We start from the raw sequence: 18,806 nt of genomic DNA on the forward strand, positions 1-18,806 counted from the left end.
TTTTCACTTACAAACCAAGGGTTACTATTTTTGACAGTAGCATATTTTGCATGAATTGTGTTGTAAAATACCGTAGTTAAATTAAGCCTAAGACTTTGCACTTTTCTTGGTATGCCTCGATCATTGAAGGATGACAGAGAAAAATAGCAACCTGATTTGTTAGGCTAATCCAGAAAGCATGGAAAGTTTTTAGTGGAAGTGTTCATGCTTTTAGTTTTTATTTGTGAAAATTTTTATTCTTAAATTGGCTTCTTTGTGAATTTAATCCTGGCGGTTTTGCCAACTTGTGGAGGCTTTGAACCACTGACGCAAGGCCGGTCACCAAGATTGACAGAGTGAAGTTTCCTCTTGTTGTCTGTGAATTCATCCATCCACTATGTTCCGCTAAATGAAAATCTATTTTTAAAATGAGTTGTTCCAGTGCACATCCCCAGAGTCGAACGAGTGCTGCTTGATCTTTCAATTTCTTTATGCACAAATGAGGCCGCTCAACCAAATGGGGATAATCTACCAGAATGGTTTTTATTCAGTCCTACACTCTTAGCCTACTTCATAAGTGGCAAGTTCTTCCTATTCAACGAAACAATATTATCTTTCAACAGTGATTATTCTTTGCATGCAAGGTAGGCTATAACTTCCCTAGCACTGGTAATGCGTTGGTCAGGCGTGTGTCATTCATAACTTTTGTCAGATTTACAATGTCTTTTGCGAAGATATTAAATAGATGTCACTGATAAATGCAGTAGCCTACTTCCAAATATCGATGCTTTTGTAAAAGCACTGCCGGACCTAACAGTAAGCCTCGCCTAAGCCTATTTACAGAATCAGAATTATCTGCCACAAAATTACAAGTTACTTATTGAGGTCAAGGAAATTTCAATTGAATTTAAAACCTGCAATGCATCGAAATTTTATACGAAAGCTTTCAAAATCGCTTCACTTCAGTTGAGCAAAACGTTTTGAGCCAGAAAACCAATTAATTGCAGGTGACTGGTCTAAAAACAAAACTGAGGCTTGGAAAGTTTTGCACTTTGTGACTGGTAATTCAAGTATTCAAAGATAGGCGTGATCTTGATCTTAACGATCACAAGTGATCTTGATCTTGATTTAAGATCACTTTTTTTTGTGTGATCTTGATCTTGAAAGTAAATAAGATCAAAGTCACTTTGGAATTTCAGTTGACCTACTATATATTATAGAGACATTTTTTTGAACTGGTACTGTACAAAGTAGCCTAATTAGTGGTAATTACTACCATTTAGTCACTATTAATATGACTCATGCGTCTAATAAAAGTTGATTTGAAATCTCAATGAGTTTGGTTAGTGTTGCCATTTCAAAATTGAAAAAGCTTTGTGTGGTAACCAGCATACGACTGTATATCAACACATGAGAAGAAATGACTAAAATTTGTTTACATTTCTGTTTTGTGAATTCTAAAAATTTGTTCGCTTTCGTTGATCCAATATTAAACGTTTGAAAAGTTTAGGTTGGCGATGCCAAAAAATGGACTCTAGTCGACTTTGGTCATGTGAAGTGGCTTATTGCAGACTGCAGTGAACCAACCAGACTTAGAATTGTTTAAGATATAGGCTAAGAATAAAAAAATAATACATAAAATGTGTAAACAGATGCTATCCCTTTTTGCATAGTTTTTAATTTGTTTTTAATTTTGTTTTCTACGGTACCCCAAAAAGTGATCTTGAAAGTGATCTTGATCTTCAAGATCACGATCTTGATCTTCAAGATCACGATTTTGATTTTCAAGATTACACTTTTGGGTGATCTTAATCTTCACGATCACGTATTCTTGGTGATCTTGATCTGATCTTGCCTATCTCTGCAAGTATTGCATTTGCCAGCAGTAATTTATAACGACAGCTTGTCTTCCATGACGAATATTAAAAAATGGATACTCATTAGACTTCTTCTTTCCCCTTTCAGTATTTTAGTTTTTCTTTTTAAAAATCTGATCATAGTTCATAGAGCAATAAACCGGCCGCACCCTCTCCCCTTAAGCGTCATGACTGAGAATAACAATCTTGATCTCGGCAAAAACGGATCAGAAATTAAAAATAATGGCACGAACCTCGTATGCTGGCATTCAAAATATGGAGGCAATCCAGTAAAAGTAACCTGTGGTGATGACGAAAAGGTAAGATTGTGAATCCCAATTGGTTTAGAATTTAGATAATAGGTCTAAGTCAATGTTTGGAAAAGTTTTTAAAAAATTCAAATTTAATAAAATCATGCCATTTGTCGATCGTCGCTCTACATTCTAGAACAACCATTAACGCCTTTTTGAAACCATTCTTTTTTATTTTATGTTGCTGCTTGGATGATTACATTAGACGTAGCCTATATGTCCATTACTAGTCTACTGTTGTAGACTAGCCTACTCATTGCGTTATTTAGAAAGGATGGCATTCGGTAGACCAATCTAATTTTTAAAGCCGTTTTTAATGCCAAGCCAGGAATCAAACCCACTCCCACTAGGCGCAATGGAGAAAAACAAACTAATCGACAACTTTTATTTTTATTTTTAGTATTGCATAGCCAGCTGGAAAGTTGCAAAGGATAGGATAACAGATATTTACGAGCAAGGTAAGATACGTTCTGAAACAAAAATCTTAAAGCACATATCAAAACAAACAACCCGGTTAACATAACTGGTTCATCAGCATAGCTGTAGTTAAGCCAACAAATGTCCCTAAACTAGCAGGTTCAGTCTGTGTCGTTCTCAGTAACACAATGGAAAAAATAGACCTCATGTTTCACATTGAATGTCGCCCGAAAAGCTCAATTGTTTTAAGCGCCCAACTTTGTCTATGAAGAAACTGCAAGATCAAGCGGCTCAGACTTGGCTCTCTGGGTGTCCGCGTGAAAAACGCATTTAAACTGTTTTCCATTTATTATGTAGCACTGTAGATTGAATACTTCACAGACAACACCACTCTAATAACAGCGGAAACTTTACTTTTTCAATCTCGATGACCAGACCTGAGCTGGTGGTTCAAATCCTTTGCAAATATGCGGAACTGCCTAGGTTGAGCTCGAGAAAGACGCTTTCGCAGTTCTCGAATAAAGATTTTCACAATTAATCAATTAATCACACTTTGCTTAATTATGCCAACACTTTTTAGCTGCACCATGTAGCAAATCTAGAAAAGCAAATTGAAGGGAGGTCAGAGTTTTAACGAAGCTAAAGAGAAAATGAACAATGCCAAAGTTAAAGTCTCGAAGCAATTAGTTTGGAAAACTGCAAATTGTTGCACATTTTCCATGGGTTTGGTTGCTTTTTGTGTCTAATGATGTCTTTGCTAAAAAATCAAACTTCGTGCATTTGACTTAGGCTACTTAACTGAATGATATTAAACCAATATGTCTGTGGACTGTGGAAACTAAAGTTGGAAGGTTTGCTTTAAAATTTTAGTTGAGCTTCAAATGATTTGTTTCATGACAATAGAAGAGTTTTAACAATGAAATAAATTTTAATGATCTTTGAGGAATATTTTTAAAATCTGTTCAATATATCTCCATCTTTCCTTGTAGTCAATAGGGCACATTTCACCTCATACCTCTATTAACACTAAAAGAGGTTAATTTAGTAGTCAACCAGTTTAGTAATTGATGAGTTTACTTAGAAAATTTGAAATATTTTCTTTATTTTTGTGGGGCCCATGAAAAAGTTTGTATCTTTGAAATCCACTGTTGAAAAACAGATGTAGGCTACCATATGCAGCTGGTTATGTCAACGATATGTGAGTGGGCGGACAAAGCGACACTAAAAACTATACAAAAAGAGAAAAAGTCGGCTACATGCCATTTCTCGGTCTTTTGGAGGCTCGAAACTAAGTATCTCCCGGAGTATTTATTTACTATTATTGTGGTTCCCCACTATGAACCTCAGTAAATCAGCCAACTGTAATTCTGACTGAAAACTTTTTGTTTTATCTCAAACATGTGGAAAAATTTTGATTGGCTTGATATTGGATACTAAACCTAATCTAGTTTTTTTTTTACTTTGAATTTGTAGGATGTCAATCCTTTCCGACACCACACGTAGATCCTAAAGAATTTTTGGAGGATAAATGCCAATCACATTACCACAACGTGTTGGGTCTTGAAAAATTCGAAATAAAAGACTGTCACATGTATACAAATTTTTGTACCTGCACTGGAAACCTTTGCAATGGCAAGGAAAACCTCATTCCAAAAGTAAAGCGTTCAGTTTCTCAGCCTAGTACCACACCGACAATGCTCGAATCTTTCCTGTTCCACGATAGTGTAACACCAAAAGGTAACTGTTAAAAAAAATTTAAACATTAATATACTCGTTTAATAAGAAATAAATGCTGGACAATATAACAGTTCACAAAGCAACTGAATTTTTTTTGTTCCAGAAGAAAGTGTTGCAGAACAAAACAAAGAATACTGAAGAAAGCTCTAGAACTTAATTTTTATTTGTTTTCGAACCTGGCTGTGTTATGTTCTGGATTTTCATTTCTTTGCTTGCATCACATAATTTCCAAATCTTAGAACCTAATTTATCATCTGCAACCCTCTCAAAAGCGAGCAGCTAGAACAAAGGATAAAAGACATCAATATCAGTTGATCATTCATTCAAGAGAATGATTGCTATATTGGGATTTGAGGATTTTCCAGAATCCCTATACCGTACCGGTAATGAGACGAGTAACTAATGACAATATTGAAATTTCTTTTTCAGGAACTGAATCAGACTTTGCTTTGAATCAAACTCTACTTCTTCTCTCCGTACTGTTTGGTGTCACACTTTTCTTGATTATTCTATTTGGGATACTTTGCATGTGCAAAGGTAAATCAAGTAGATTCAGTTAAGAGAGTTGTTTTGCTAAATTAAGGTATTTTTACAGCGGTTTGGCCATAAACCCACAAGCCACAGGCACATTTTTGTGATTATCACCAAACTCCGGATAACGTTTACGGATAACGTTTGAAAATACCAAGAAATACTAAAATGCGCATTTGGTTTCCGTGTGAACTACACTTTCGTTATGCGTTGCCTCTGTTATACGTTTTTAGTGGCATCTTTATAAACATAATAAGGACCAGGCAGCAAAGTCGAACTTTTCCATCATTTCAACGTTTGTTGATTTTACAAACATATCAAAATAGTAATTTTTTATGTGTGTTTGTCGCAAGCGCAAGTGCTTTTTCCATGAAAATGTTGTTGTAAACAATTGGTCGGGATGTATAACAGGCGCAGAAATTCGTTTTAGTTCTGAAATGTAGGCTAATTTGCTATGTCGTGGCCATGTTTGTACGTAGGCCTAGCATTGGAAGACTAGGTCACATCAAAATACAAAGAAGCCAATCTTCAGGTCCGGCTTCAAGCATGTGATTCTGTGTATCGCCAAGACTCTGTAAAAAATGTTATTTTACATTTTTACCTTTTCTCTGTTCTGACTTGTCTACTTCCATTTCTTCACAGATCGCTTCGCCCGGCAGTTGTTCATCAACTCTCCACGGAAATTTATTGGTCGCTTTTTGTGCAAGTGAGTTTAGTCGTTGTTTGTAATGCTACAACTCAACCATAAACTGGTAAACCGGCAATATCTCGGTGAAAATTATAATGCCATTGATTCACACATAGACCTACTTAATTTTTTGGCTATAGGCCTACTATTTGAATAAGGTAAGTCTCACGAGCCTTATTCAAAGTTCGAACGATTTTGTGACGTGGTAGCATTGGAAACAGTGCTGCCAAAAAGCGATCAACCGAATACTTTTTGCTTTCCTCGCTAGAGCGAGCGAGTGAGAGCGCTATCTGCCCTACTTTTGCTAGCCTTTTTAGATTTTTTTTAAAAGTTAGCTAGATAAATAAATAACTAGAAAGTTTAGAAAATAGCCTAAGTCAGCTAGATCAGTGGCCCCCCTTGCTGGGAACCACTGATCTAGGCGAGTAGTTAGCTTTTTTTCCCTCCCTAGATTTCTTTTGGAGTCAGCCCATTCCCCTTAAGGGAATTAGCTGATTGCCACGTAGATAGGTCAGGTGAGAATAGTCAGTTAGCTACAGCGAGTCTAGACAGTACGTGACCATCTTTTAGGGTGTGGTCAAGACAGAATTTAGCTAAATTTTCCTTCAGAAGGAAAATTTAAAACTTGAAAAGCTTGGACTTTGGTAAGTCTTTGTTAATTCTTTATATTTAAAATAACATAAACTAAACACCAGCTATACTCATGGGCGACTCTAAGGCCAACGAGTTTAAATATCAAAGAACCTTGGTTGTGCAAGCATCCAGCCAGTCCTGGCTTGATGTAAGCACTTTCATTGGTTTCTTCATGCAAGATGGCTTCCTTGCAAAGTATGGAAAGGAGCTAAAAGCTGTGCGTGCCAAAAGCCTGCGGCAGCACATTTTCACCGTTACATTCTCAGCTTCTGAGAATGAAACCAAATCCGTGCTGATGGAACAGCTGGCGCTAGACCATCAGTCACCCGTGACCTATACACACAAGGAAGTAGGTTACGTGATCAAAGTATGGCGCCCTATGCCACCATGCGACGTGATCACATTATATCCAGTGCCGGACGAGTGGCATCTGGATTTAATTAATGAGTTTGCTTGCCAAGCAAACTGGGGAAATGTTTACCAGATGGTTAAAGGTAAACACAAGCAGCACCCAGGGCCGGATTTAGACCATGAGAGGCCCTAGGCTATTCCATTTGTGAGGCCCCTTCCTATTTTTGAGCTCAGAATTTCTCTCTAAACAACATCACATGTCATCGCTTAATGTTAAAAATATGAGTGCATTAAACTCTTCGTTCTTTTTATTTTCCGCATTCATGGGTGCAAATTTGTAGGCTAATTAAAAGAATAAAAATTTAGTTAAGGCAGTTTTGCTTTTAATTTTATTTCTTTAATCAAACAACCGTTACAATAATTGTAAAGTTTATTTACGAGGACATAAGAAATAGTTACAGCCATCAAATAGAGTAAGACTAGCCTACCACATTTTTTTTCTAGCTTTCGTCAAAGCAAAATCATGCAAAAGTTCATCAAAATTTATCTGTTTAAGTTTGTCACTCTCAATGCACAAAATGGTCAGTGCGGACAACCTTTCTTGAGACATTGTCGATCTCAGTTTATTTTTGATGCTTTTGACTTTTAAGCCTTGAGAAAGACCTCTCTCCTGAGCAGTTAGTGACCATTAAGCTTAGAGACAGTCTTAATATTGCTTCCACATTAGAAAAGGCAGTGTTAATTTTTTCCTTGCACATAATTTCATAAAGGTCTCCATGAGACAAGGAAATAGATTGCTCTTCTGTGCCGGTAAGCCCTTGGTTTTGTGTTTGTCTCACGTACAAATGAAAATGTAGAAGTTCATCAGTAAGTTTCGGTTCAACATCTTCCGGATACGCTTCCTTAAAAGTTCTACGCCTCGTACAATTTCTACCTTAGTTGCTTTTTGATTACCGGTACCAAGAAAGAGGAACATTTCTGCAATGTCACCAGGGCCGTAGCCAGACCGCAGAGCAAGAGGGGGCCAAAAAAATTTAAATGATTTTAGCATTTTAAACTCTTGAATACCGGTATCCACAAAAATTGCAATATATCAGATTAGTGTTAAGGCCAACACTGGTCTCTTATTTTATCTGCTGGTTAAATGACGGCAACCATATTACAATGACCAACGTAACTTGTTGTATAAAGAGTGGTAGGCTATGCTTGTTATGAGCAAAAACTTTAACTGGCTCGAAGAAGCTAGTGCCGAGGATTTTGATATATATGATTACATTCCGCCTATACACCCGTGAGCTCAGTAGCGTAGCCTGGAATTTTGAAAGGTGGGGGTTTTAACGGCCAGCGGGCGAAGCCCGACGTCGACACCCAGCGGTGGGGGGTCTGGGGGGCCCCCTCAGAAAATTTTGAAAAATTACTTTGAATTTGATGCATTCTGAGAGCATTTTCAACAAAAATTTGGGTATGAATATTACTGTAAAATGGTTCTGTCCGGTGCCATAGCAAAAGGATAAGATAATGTTTTCTTGGGCATTTTTCGGTAATAAAGCTAAGTCTCTGTGTTTTCTTGTTGCTAATTCTTGGCTGAGATATTTGATATTGGCAAAACTCGCTCTTTTAGTGCAGTTTCGTTTAAAATTAGGCAAACTTTGTTTTACAGACATAGAGACTGAAAGCATCATTTTAAATATCGTGACGTCACACGCTTGCCAAAGGGGGAGCGTTGTAACCCCCCCTCCCCCCCTTGGCTACGCCACTGCGTGAGCTAGTCTACTGCAATCGCGGATGTTTGGATCCAAACCGTCTCACAAACAAGTCTAAATCGATAGATTTCGATACAGAATGTTCAAAGGCCATAAGCACCAAGTTTGCCTGTCTTGGTTGTAACATGCTCCGTCTAGTCGCTGGTGGGAGCGTCAACCCTTGTTAATACTGAGAATCCACACTCACAAACGGCAGTGCTAGATCCAAATGTAGCAATATCTGCTAATCATTATAATTGTAGCTGTTGCTCGAGAATGTTGGGATTTTGCCATGGGGGGGCGAAATTTTTTTCAGGGGGGGGGGGGGGCGAGGCCCCCCTGGCCCCCGGCTGGCTACGGGCCTGAATGTCACTGTACACATTAGCTCTTCTTCTTAAATTGGCTTCAAGTGCGTCGAGCATAGGGATAAACGAATTTATTTTAAATCTTTTCTTTGAAGAGAGTTCGCTTAAAGTGTCAGGTGCATTTCTTTGTCTCCTAGTGACAGCTCTGTAGTTAATATTCGGCAAGGTTGCTTTTGCTTGCTGATCAAACTCGTCAAACTCATCTCTAATTTCGCTTAGAAAGTCTGTCAAACCAGTTGTGTATAGAATTTTCTACTCTAAAAAGCTTGATATAGCCTATATGGTAGGGTTTAAACTTGTCAAGTTTTTAAAAGAATTACAAACTTCGAAACCGAATTTTGAGGCCCCTGGACGTTGAGGCCCTAGGCTTCAGCCTGCCTAGCCTATTGGTAAATCCGGCCCTGGCAGCACCCCACCATCTGCAACGAGTTTCTGCATGTGTACCTGCAGAACACTAAACTCGCTAACATCCCAGAGAAAGTGCAGATGTTTGGTGAGTGGATATCCATCACCAAGCCTGGAGAGGGACATTTGCCACTGTGTCAGATCTGCAAAGCCCGGGGCCATTTAACATCAAAGTACCCCACAAAACCGAAGAAGACCCAGGCCAATCCACATCGAGACGGGGCGTCCAAAACTGATCCACCCCGTGACCGGGCGCCTAGACAACCCAGGAAACAGGGACGCTCGAGAGAATCCATAAACAGAAGCAACGAACTCTTCTGCCAAAGATCAGAGGCCGCTTTCCTTGCAAGACAGGCCGAGAAGTCCAGACCGCGTTTTGCTGCATCCAGACCAAGAAAAACGTATGTGTCAGATTCGTCGCCAACCAGGCAGCAGCTCGCCTGTCATGTATGCCGATCAACAGGCCGACACAAACCTGGTTGCAATGCAAGAGAAAAGTTCCGGGAAAAGAGTAGGAAGAGAAAGAACCCCCCCACGAGCGACGATGGCTTTATCACCGTGGGCAAAGGAGGTAAACACAACCCCAAAACCTCCATGCGCAGCATCTTCTCATCAGATACTGAGATAGTGGATAAGCCCATGTCCAACACAGAGTCCAAGACATCGACTCCAAAAGAACCCTTGCTAAAGCGGAGATCGATTGCCCAACCAGCATCTCCCAGGACGACGAATCCCAGAGACCACGACGCATCCCACGCCAGCTCCAAGGATGCGCCGGTCTCAGTTGACAATGACAACTCGTCAACTGACTCGGAGTCCGTTTCTTCGAGAGAGTCTACGCGGGCTGAACTGACCGGGACCTCTCCTCCCTATCGAAATGTCTTCAGTTCGGTGGGTGAGCTCACGGACTCAGACGGCGTCCCAGCCAACTACACGGTCTAGTCCAACTTCTTAAACTTTAACCTGCTGCTTTTTCTATCTATAATCATGTTCGCAGATACGGAGAGTGACGATTCGGACGCCGGACTGGGCAACCTCAAGGTTGGCTCAATGAACATCAACGGAATATCCAAGAAATTGCGAGATGTCAAAAACTTCTTTACATCTCACAGACTCTCTGTACTGGCAATACAAGAAACACACAGAATCCCCACCGATCAACTTGAGACGTGGGCACAACATAACAATTATACAACATACACCAACATAGAACCTGATAGAACCCCCTTCTATGCAGGGACAATGTTCATCGTAAAGAAGGACATACACGACAGGTCCGAAATCACACATCACACCATAGTACAAAATCGAATACATCACCTCAACATCAAATGTGGTAAAAATAACATAAACATATTCAATGCATACCTTCCGCAGAGCATCGGAGAGAGAAAGTCATGTTTTGAACTGCTCTCCGAGGCTATGCTGGAATATGAACATCAACATGTGGTCTTACTTGGTGATTTTAACGTGATACTTGATCCATTAGACACTGCTAAGCCGCAATTTTTCTTCACTACACCGGATAAAACAGCACTTAGAACATTAATACGTCATAACCAACTGATAGACATATTCAGACAAGAACATCCATACAAAAGACTGTTCACGCGCCAAAACCACAACAGTAAGACCAGGATAGATAGAATATACATAAATGAACATACACTTGAAAATTATCATAACATTAAACATGAATACTTCACATCATCAGACCACTGCACATTACCAATAATTCATCTCCAATATCAACAACACATCAAATGGGGTGAATATTCATACAAAATCAATAACAGCATATTAGAATATGCTCACGTCATAACAGAGCTCGAAACGGCTTGGGAAAATTGGACTATAAACGTACCACAAATAGAACCACAAGACATGCTTATAAGGTGGGATCAAGGCAAGAAAATGTTACCTGTAAACAATTGTCGTTTCATCAGCATGCTGCGCAGGTCTTGCACACTTTATGAGGAGCCCAGCTTTTGTCCTGGTCCCCCAACTTGACTTTAACCCTTTGCTTTTCAACGTTTTTTTGGAAGTTAACTGCTCAAGGGGGGGCCGTTTTTGGATCAAATTCAATCAGCTGTTACGTGTTATCCGCTGATGCTATTTCAACAGAAGTTGCACTGGTGTGAAAGCAAATCATTTGTCTATAAGTTTGAAAAGTCATTATTTTAAAATTTTATATGTTAAACTTGATATTTCAATTTTTGCAAAGGTACCCAAAAACGACAATTTTGATTTAACTTGCCGCTACTTAATTACCGTGCTAATCCGATTTCATGCAAACTTCTAAATAACAAAGACCTGGATCGAACGCACGAAGTGTGTGTGCGGTGTGCCGAATCATTGCATTGATTAGAATTTACGACTTGCGAGCAAATCTTATTGTAAGCTACTCACTGATTCTAAAATAGTTACAATCAGAGTATCATTGTTACACGAATTTGAAAAAAAAAAACTGCGTTTGTTGTCTTACATTTTTATCCTAAACTAATGCATTCCGAAACTCATGGCTAGCTTCTAGTTTTATGGAACCAAATTTCTCATAAGTAACACCTTAGCCTGCTTGAATAGCTGTTTACATCTTCGTTTGTGTATTTTAGGTCTACAATTGAGTTTGTAGTATGAATATTTTTAGTAGAGAGAAGACAATTGAACAAGTTGTTGAAATTATCTGAAATCTCTAAGTTCAAATTAGGTGCTTTTGAAATTGTGGATTTGTGTCAAGTCGCATCACAAATATCATGCAGGCCACATCATAAGTCATTTCGCTTACGGGTGTTTATAAACATGACTCATAAATTACATCCACAAAAAATACAGCATTTACATCAACAAAGCTAAGTTCGAAGCTCACTTTTTATTGAAGATTGTGTCAATCAATTTGAAAATACATTTTTAGTCCGCCAGCGTCGAAATAATGCAACAGCGAATTGAGGAACGTGCGTAAACAAAGGAAATGTAAAATAACCCACAGTCAGCAAATCTACATAAATTTAACGTTTACAAATGTTGAATCAATGTAAAAGGACTGGATTGCTGACTGGGTCCTTATTGTTTGAAGCACTAAAAATACGCGTAAAAGCGACAACATCAGCAAGGCAGTGATTATGTTTCTGGCCAAAAAAAAAATAACTTTTGACTTCAAAGATAAAAATGATTATAACGAAGCTTCAAAGTTTGTCGTAAAACATTTTACAGAGATACAATAAACATAATCATTTTGTGCCAGATTGTGAGAAGACTTCCTAGATTCTTTCCAACCATTTGCATGATTGCAAATTATTTTCTATAACTTTATATTGCTAAAAAATGGCTTCTTTGTTGAAACAACGTGGCTACAATTCTATAAAAAATTCTTAGGCCTACTACATTGAAGTAATGAAATTTTTTTTGTGATTTTGCTGATGACGTTTTACAATATCCGAGAAGTAAAAAATAGTAATGATGAATTATTTTACAAAACCGTGGTTTGCAAGTGCTTCACAAAAAATTGTTGGGGAAAAATTTACTATTAGACGTAAAACGTTTGTAAAAGAAAATTGTCGGTTTACGTATTTATAATGTTTATTGCGCTGTTATCGAATTATAAACTGCCTGTATTGTCTACCTTTGTGGTTGCCGGCCAGCTTAGAGCAGCATGCAAACTAAGCGTTTATGGTATTTGCATCGTGTTATGATTCTCGAAAATTTCCCACAAGGTCTTTATTTTTATCGTGATATTTTTGTGCCTTGTCTGTCCTGAACTTGAAGTTATTGTGCAGCACAATCCACATCGGTTTTTAGACTCAGTCTTCATTGAAAATCTTTTGTGTGGTGCATCATTTCAAGTAGTGTCTTCCCCTAAACTGTTACACAAATCGCCCAGAACCATTGTGTTATCTTACAGCAGTTGAGAGCCCGTTATTGTATGTGTGGAATTATTACTGTAGATGTCTGACTAAATTCATGCCAAAGTCGAGCAAATTCTGCTTTCGGGATCCTTGCCGTTATTTACGGTATTTTTTGTTGATGAGTTTAGGCAGCATTTTTCCAAGATAAATGAAGACATCGGTATTGTTCGTCATTTAGATTTAGTTTTCTCAGCATTGTTTATTCATTCTTTGATCCACTAGTTTGTCCCACTTTTGGTATAATCGGATCGTTTATAAATGGCGGGTTTTCACAATAGCCGGCCTCTTATACATTGGCGCAACGTATTCAGATGTTGAATCAATGATGAAGAAAGTTGATTTGTTGTTTGTCTTATGTGACGCCTAACTTTATGCCTCGTCTACAGTACAAAATATTTTGTAATGTACATTGTGTACATTGTACATTTTGTTTGTAGGCCTACATTACAAAATATTTTGTAATGTAGATGAGGCATTATCATCTTTATTTTGCGCTCTTTGGAACAAAACACAGTGCACTGTGAAACAAAAATACAAGACATAACAACAAGTAGGCGACATAAAGCAGTGAAGGGACGCCATCGAGTTAGCTGCTACGTGTAAATGGAGCCTATCTCATAATTTTGAGTGTATCACACAATTACTATTTGCAAAAACGCTATTTCTCCGGCTTCTCCCAAAAGCATTTGCAGTGATACATTTCCTCAATTGCAAGTTTTGTCAATGAGAGCATTTCCATAGAACGTTTATTTCGAAACCAGGTTTTCGTGTCTTTATCCAAGAGAAGATTTCTTATTGTAACGTTTTTTATTCGTCAATGAATATTATCTGCTTGAAACAACTGTTTTGAATAGTTTGTGGCCTCCATAGCCTACTATTTTGATCGTGGATTGCTATTCTTCTTTGTAGAGCTGATAACGCAAAAAACGTTTGCTATTATTGTTTTTAATTAACAGCTTTGCGATCACTGGCTTTTCTTTGTAGCATAAGAAATAACGCGCTTTGTATTATTGAGGTCAAACCAAACAAAAGAAAGCAAGAGGATGCTTCTCTCTGCTCGCGCATATCGATGCACGAAGCAATTATGAGCTTATGGCTTGTCATCGCAATGTAATCCATTTCACGCTTTGCTGGAAGTTAGCTAGAAATAGCAAAAATTCACCAAAATCTTGAATTTACAAGAAAACTACACAACTTTTAGCATCAAATTTAATATCATCAGATCCGCCTGGCAATTTTAGGAAAAGTCAAGAAAAACCAAGTGCATGGCGTTACTGTGCTTCAAATAATTAAAGGAAATATGAGGGGGGGCCAAATCTGGCCTCCCTTTGAGGAGCAAAGTGTTAAAGTAAGCAAGATAGCCTATGCCTTTTTTACAAACGTGGTAATATTGCATTGTTGAGACTTCAACATGAAGCATCCACAAATGTAACAAAATATATCAGGATCATAACAACATTTTCTTCTTTTGCTGTTCTGTCGTGCGGATGCTTAGTTCCAAATCTCAGTCAAGAAAAGAAGAAAACTGAGGAGACTAAAGAAAGAATTTAAAGAAAAAGTGAAGAGATTAGTAAGTGAGCCAGGTGATTTATTGCGAAAGTGCTGAAATAAATAAAGAAAAGGCTACAAAGAAAGCTTAAAGTTAGATTCAGATCACCGTTCTGTCGTGCGGATGCTTAGTTCCAAATCTCAGTCAAGAAAAGAAAGAATTTAAAGAAAAAGTGAGTTGTTCTGAAAACCCCCCCCTTTTTTTTTTATCCCCACCCCCATCCTAGTTAACTATTTCCACCCCAATCAAACCCTGGGATCTGCAATTCCAGCCCGGGCTTGGTATCCCTATCTTTTCCCCCGAAGAACAAGGTTTAAGAAGAAAAGGAAAAACATTTCACAAGAAAGGAATCATATAAAACTGTAATTATTGATGTCGTGTTAATTGTATACTACAGTAATTGCTATATGTTCATTATTTAACCTAAATTTAGCTTTATCGAGTTTTAAATTAATTCCTAGCCTATTTTTCCATTTCACTTTGTTGTTTCATTTTTAACCTTAATTCTAATCAGTTAGTATCTTGCTACTTAAATTAATTAATTCGTAGACTTGTGCCTCTATTGCAATAATAAATCCATCCGAAAATCCTTTTTTTACCCAATTTAAACACCCTTGTTCAGTTAATTTTCGAAATCTCGGCATTCAAACTCCTGCATTGGTAATCTAGTGTTGCCAGTTGTCTGCCAAATCTTCCTTTTCTTGCATCTGAAACACGCATCTTCCATAACTTCCTTTCTCCTTGAAGTGTTCACTTGAATCATAACCTTATCTTGTTAATATTCTATACCGTATAATTTGAACAATAATCCTCTCTTTATCTTTAAAGTCTTTTGAACAATTATTTATATCGATCCTAACTAATCGTACTTCAAATCAAAGGGTCACCCTATTTGTTGGTTTAAGTTTTCAGTAGTGACGTCACAATTGACTTTTTAGTCAATTGTTCTCAAAGCATTTTTTAACCTCCTAGCTCATCAAACTTATTTGCAGTACCGTAATTAACTGATATTCAAAGCCTAATTCTAATTGCATTTAGTAACGTTGAGTCTATGTAAAAAAAAAATAATTATCAAATTTTAAGTAGTAACCTCTGATTCAACCCTCTTGTAATCCGCCAGTAGTTCTTTGTTTTTGTAATCCGTTACTTTCAATTTCTAAACTTTGAGCTGTCGCTGTAAATTCCGAAACATCTTAAACTTAACCAACTTTTTATATATTATATTTATACATTTTCTACTGAATATGTCACGCCATTTAAGTCGCACAGGTTCAAAGACTTTTCAAGATAACCTGGCCGGTGTTGATTTTACCTCCCCGTCTGCTGAGTCCACTAGTTTAGGCTGGCCGACGAGGAAGCAGGTTCCTGTGAGTGGGCACTCAGTCCCACTCAACCCAGATGGTGAAGCCTCACCGGTAGACTCTATTGCTTTCACGAACTCGTTGCTTCGTCGTGGCGACGAGTGTCCGATCCGTGATCCCACACCACACAGTGGCTTACCTGTCGCATGCCACGAGTCAGCTCCACTATATCTGAGGTCGAATAGACTGCAGTCCGTCTGCCCTATTCGCCTCACCCTCCCCAATCTATTCCCCCTTCTCTGTCCTTTCTCCACTTGCAGGAGGGCATCTCGACCTTACCGAGATGTGCAGGCGTATCAGGACCATATGCGAGCATTCCATGGTTCGCGCGCCGAGTTCCTGATCACCTGTAGCAGGTGCTGCCGTGTTCTCCCTCGAGCTTACAAGCTGGATGGGGCCTTAGAGCACTGGCGATCCTGCCCCAAGGGCCTTCAATTGCCAACCTGCCTTCCCTGGCCGAGCAATGACCCGACGCCGTCGGAGAGCCAAACCAGGCCCCCTATGATGACCAAGCCTGGGCCTTCCTACGCCTCTGTTGTTAGGCATGAAAGGCGCCGGCCCTCGACTGCAGGCGCATCGGTCGAGGGGTCATCCCTTCCTTCCTCTTCCTCTGTCATCCGCTCTCAAGTCTTCTGGCGCCAAGACCTGGAAAGCACTTCCACTTTGCCCCCCCCACCTGACTTTATACCAGAACTTTTCCGTACTGTTCTATCCCATTCAGGCAAGACTTCGCTCAGCCCAGCTGATGCTGACAGCTTGCCTGATCTAGATGTGCTGTTTCTTCCTCGCCTGTCTTCGGCCGGACCTGGGTCGGAAAGTGGGGACTCTTCCGACTCGTCCGACTCGTCGAACAGCAAATCTCTTTCCTCTTCCTCCACTTCCTCGCCTGATAGCCCAACCACGAACGGTTACGGCCCTACTGTCAGTGCGAATCCTTTTCTATATGCACCTCTACGCAAGCCGACCTCCACCGGAGCCGTGGCAGTGGACTCGCTCGGTTTATCCAAGCCGGCTTCGCGCCCATCTTCTCTGCCTCGGACGGCTACCACCGGAGCTGAAGCTGGGGACTCAATCAGCTCTTCCAAGCCGCCCATGCAGACCTCTTCTTCCAAGTCTCTCCAACACTACCAATCTCACTCCTCCTTATCTTTTAATCCTGTTTCCATCTGCCCTATACAATCCTGTACCTCGACGCCGTCTGCCGAAGCCCGACCCTTTACCCCACCTACCCAAACCACCCACAATGAATTCCATTCCACTATCTCTTCCCAAACCTTGACTCGACCCCGAAGCGACACCATGGCATGCAACCAAGCCATGCATGACCCCGGACTCCCACAGACTACCCCAGGGATGTCCATCACACCCAACACTCAACGATCCATCCAAGACCCTGTTGAACCGGTCAGGGAAAGTAAGACGAAGAGCTCCAGGCGGGCTCTTTGCAGTTTAGTGAACCTTACTTTAGCGGGTGGCATAAATTTCGACCAGTTCTGCATTGAATTGGAAGAGTGGACCGCTGGCACTTCGCCGCCCAAGAGGACACGTCCTCGCAAACCACGCTTCAATCGTGGCGCCCGGGCTCGCGCGGCTCGCCGTCGTTCGAACGGGGGTTCTCCTCGGTCGGACGGCGGGGGTTCGCGCGGGAACGGAGCCCGATATCGTAGGGGAGTGGAGTTGCGAGCCGCCTTCTCGCGGGATGCGAAGGGAACGGTCCGTCGGATCGTTGAAGGAAAAAACTGCGACCTTCACTGCGAAATTCCCCCTCAAGAAATTGAGGAGAGATTTCGACGTGACATGGCCGCTCCTAAAGCTGGGAGTTGCTCGCAGATGCCTGAGTGGATGAACGCCCACCGTTACGAGTATGGCAATGTAAACCTCTCCCTCATCGATGACGGTGAAGGTCCCATTACGGCCCGGGAGGTGGAGGCGGTCCTCCAGTCGCTTGATGTCGGTTCCGCCCCTGGTTCTGACGGATTGTCCTACGGTTTCTGGAAGACCCTGGACCCAAGAGGGGGACTCTTGGCCAGCCTTTTCGAGACCTGCCGGATCAACCGTCGTGTACCGGACCAGTGGAGAACCAGCAGGATCACACTCATATGCAAAGACCCTGAGGGTGATCTGCACGACGTCAGCAACTGGCGGCCCATCTCCATCTGCCGAAACATATATAAGATTTACGCCGCCGTATTGGCCCGACGCCTGCAGCGATGGGCGGTGGAGGGGAATGTTATCAGCCGAGAGCAAAAGGGATTCATGCCCACGGAGGGCGTTTACGAGCATGTGTTCATGCTCGACACCATCCTCTCGGATGCACAGTCACGCAAAAGGCCTGTGTCGGTTGCGTTTCTGGACATTCGAAACGCCTTTGGCAGTGTCCGGCACGAATGCATAGCCGAGGTCCTGCGTCATTTCGACGCCCCCACAGACCTTATTGAGTGCATCTCCGACATATACGTCGCTAACACCTGCACCGTCCGCTGTGGCAATGGTGAAACCGACCGTATCCCTGTGGGGCGTGGAGTCCGTCAGGGCTGCCCATTGTCTGGGCTGCTATTCAATTTGGTCATCGAGGTGCTCCTCAGGGGCGTCCGTGACAAAACGGATTGCGGCTACAACCTTCCTGCTAAAGAAGACGTCAAAGTACGTTGTATGGCATATGCGGACGACATCTGTCTCGTTTCTTCCGATCGCGAGCAGATGATCTCCCTCTTATCTACTACTGATCCCTTCTCTTCCTGGTCCGGGCTACGGTTCAACCCACGCAAGTGTGGCACCTTATCCTATAGGAAGGCGTCGGCGTCTCGTCTGCGGGTCGACCCGGAACCTTTCTCCCTAGCCGGGGAGGAAATCCGAGTCATCCCCAAAGGCGAAACGTACAAATATCTTGGCGCTCGAACCGGTTACGCCTCGGATGCGTCCCTTACCCAACCTTTCATCTCCACCCTGGAGAAACACATTTCCTCTTTAATGAAATCT

General features: G+C 40.8%; 1 protein-coding gene across 1 annotated transcript in view; it reads left to right on the forward strand.

The window, feature by feature from the left end:
- Positions 1–2,014: 2,014 nt before the first annotated feature.
- The window catches only part of LOC145787483 (activin receptor type-2A-like), a 38,220-nt gene continuing 21,428 nt past the window's right edge, over positions 2,015–18,806 (forward strand). Inside the window, exons 1-5 of the mRNA XM_082599233.1 lie at positions 2,015–2,155; positions 2,547–2,604; positions 4,037–4,300; positions 4,730–4,837; positions 5,474–5,537. Of these exons, the coding sequence (XP_082455359.1) occupies positions 2,024–2,155; positions 2,547–2,604; positions 4,037–4,300; positions 4,730–4,837; positions 5,474–5,537 (626 nt within the window). The 5' untranslated portion in view covers positions 2,015–2,023. The remainder of the gene's footprint in view (positions 2,156–2,546; positions 2,605–4,036; positions 4,301–4,729; positions 4,838–5,473; positions 5,538–18,806) is intronic.

Source organism: Aplidium turbinatum, chromosome 18 (genome assembly GCF_918807975.1).
Source record: "Aplidium turbinatum chromosome 18, kaAplTurb1.1, whole genome shotgun sequence".
NCBI classification, from domain to species: domain Eukaryota; kingdom Metazoa; phylum Chordata; class Ascidiacea; order Aplousobranchia; family Polyclinidae; genus Aplidium; species Aplidium turbinatum.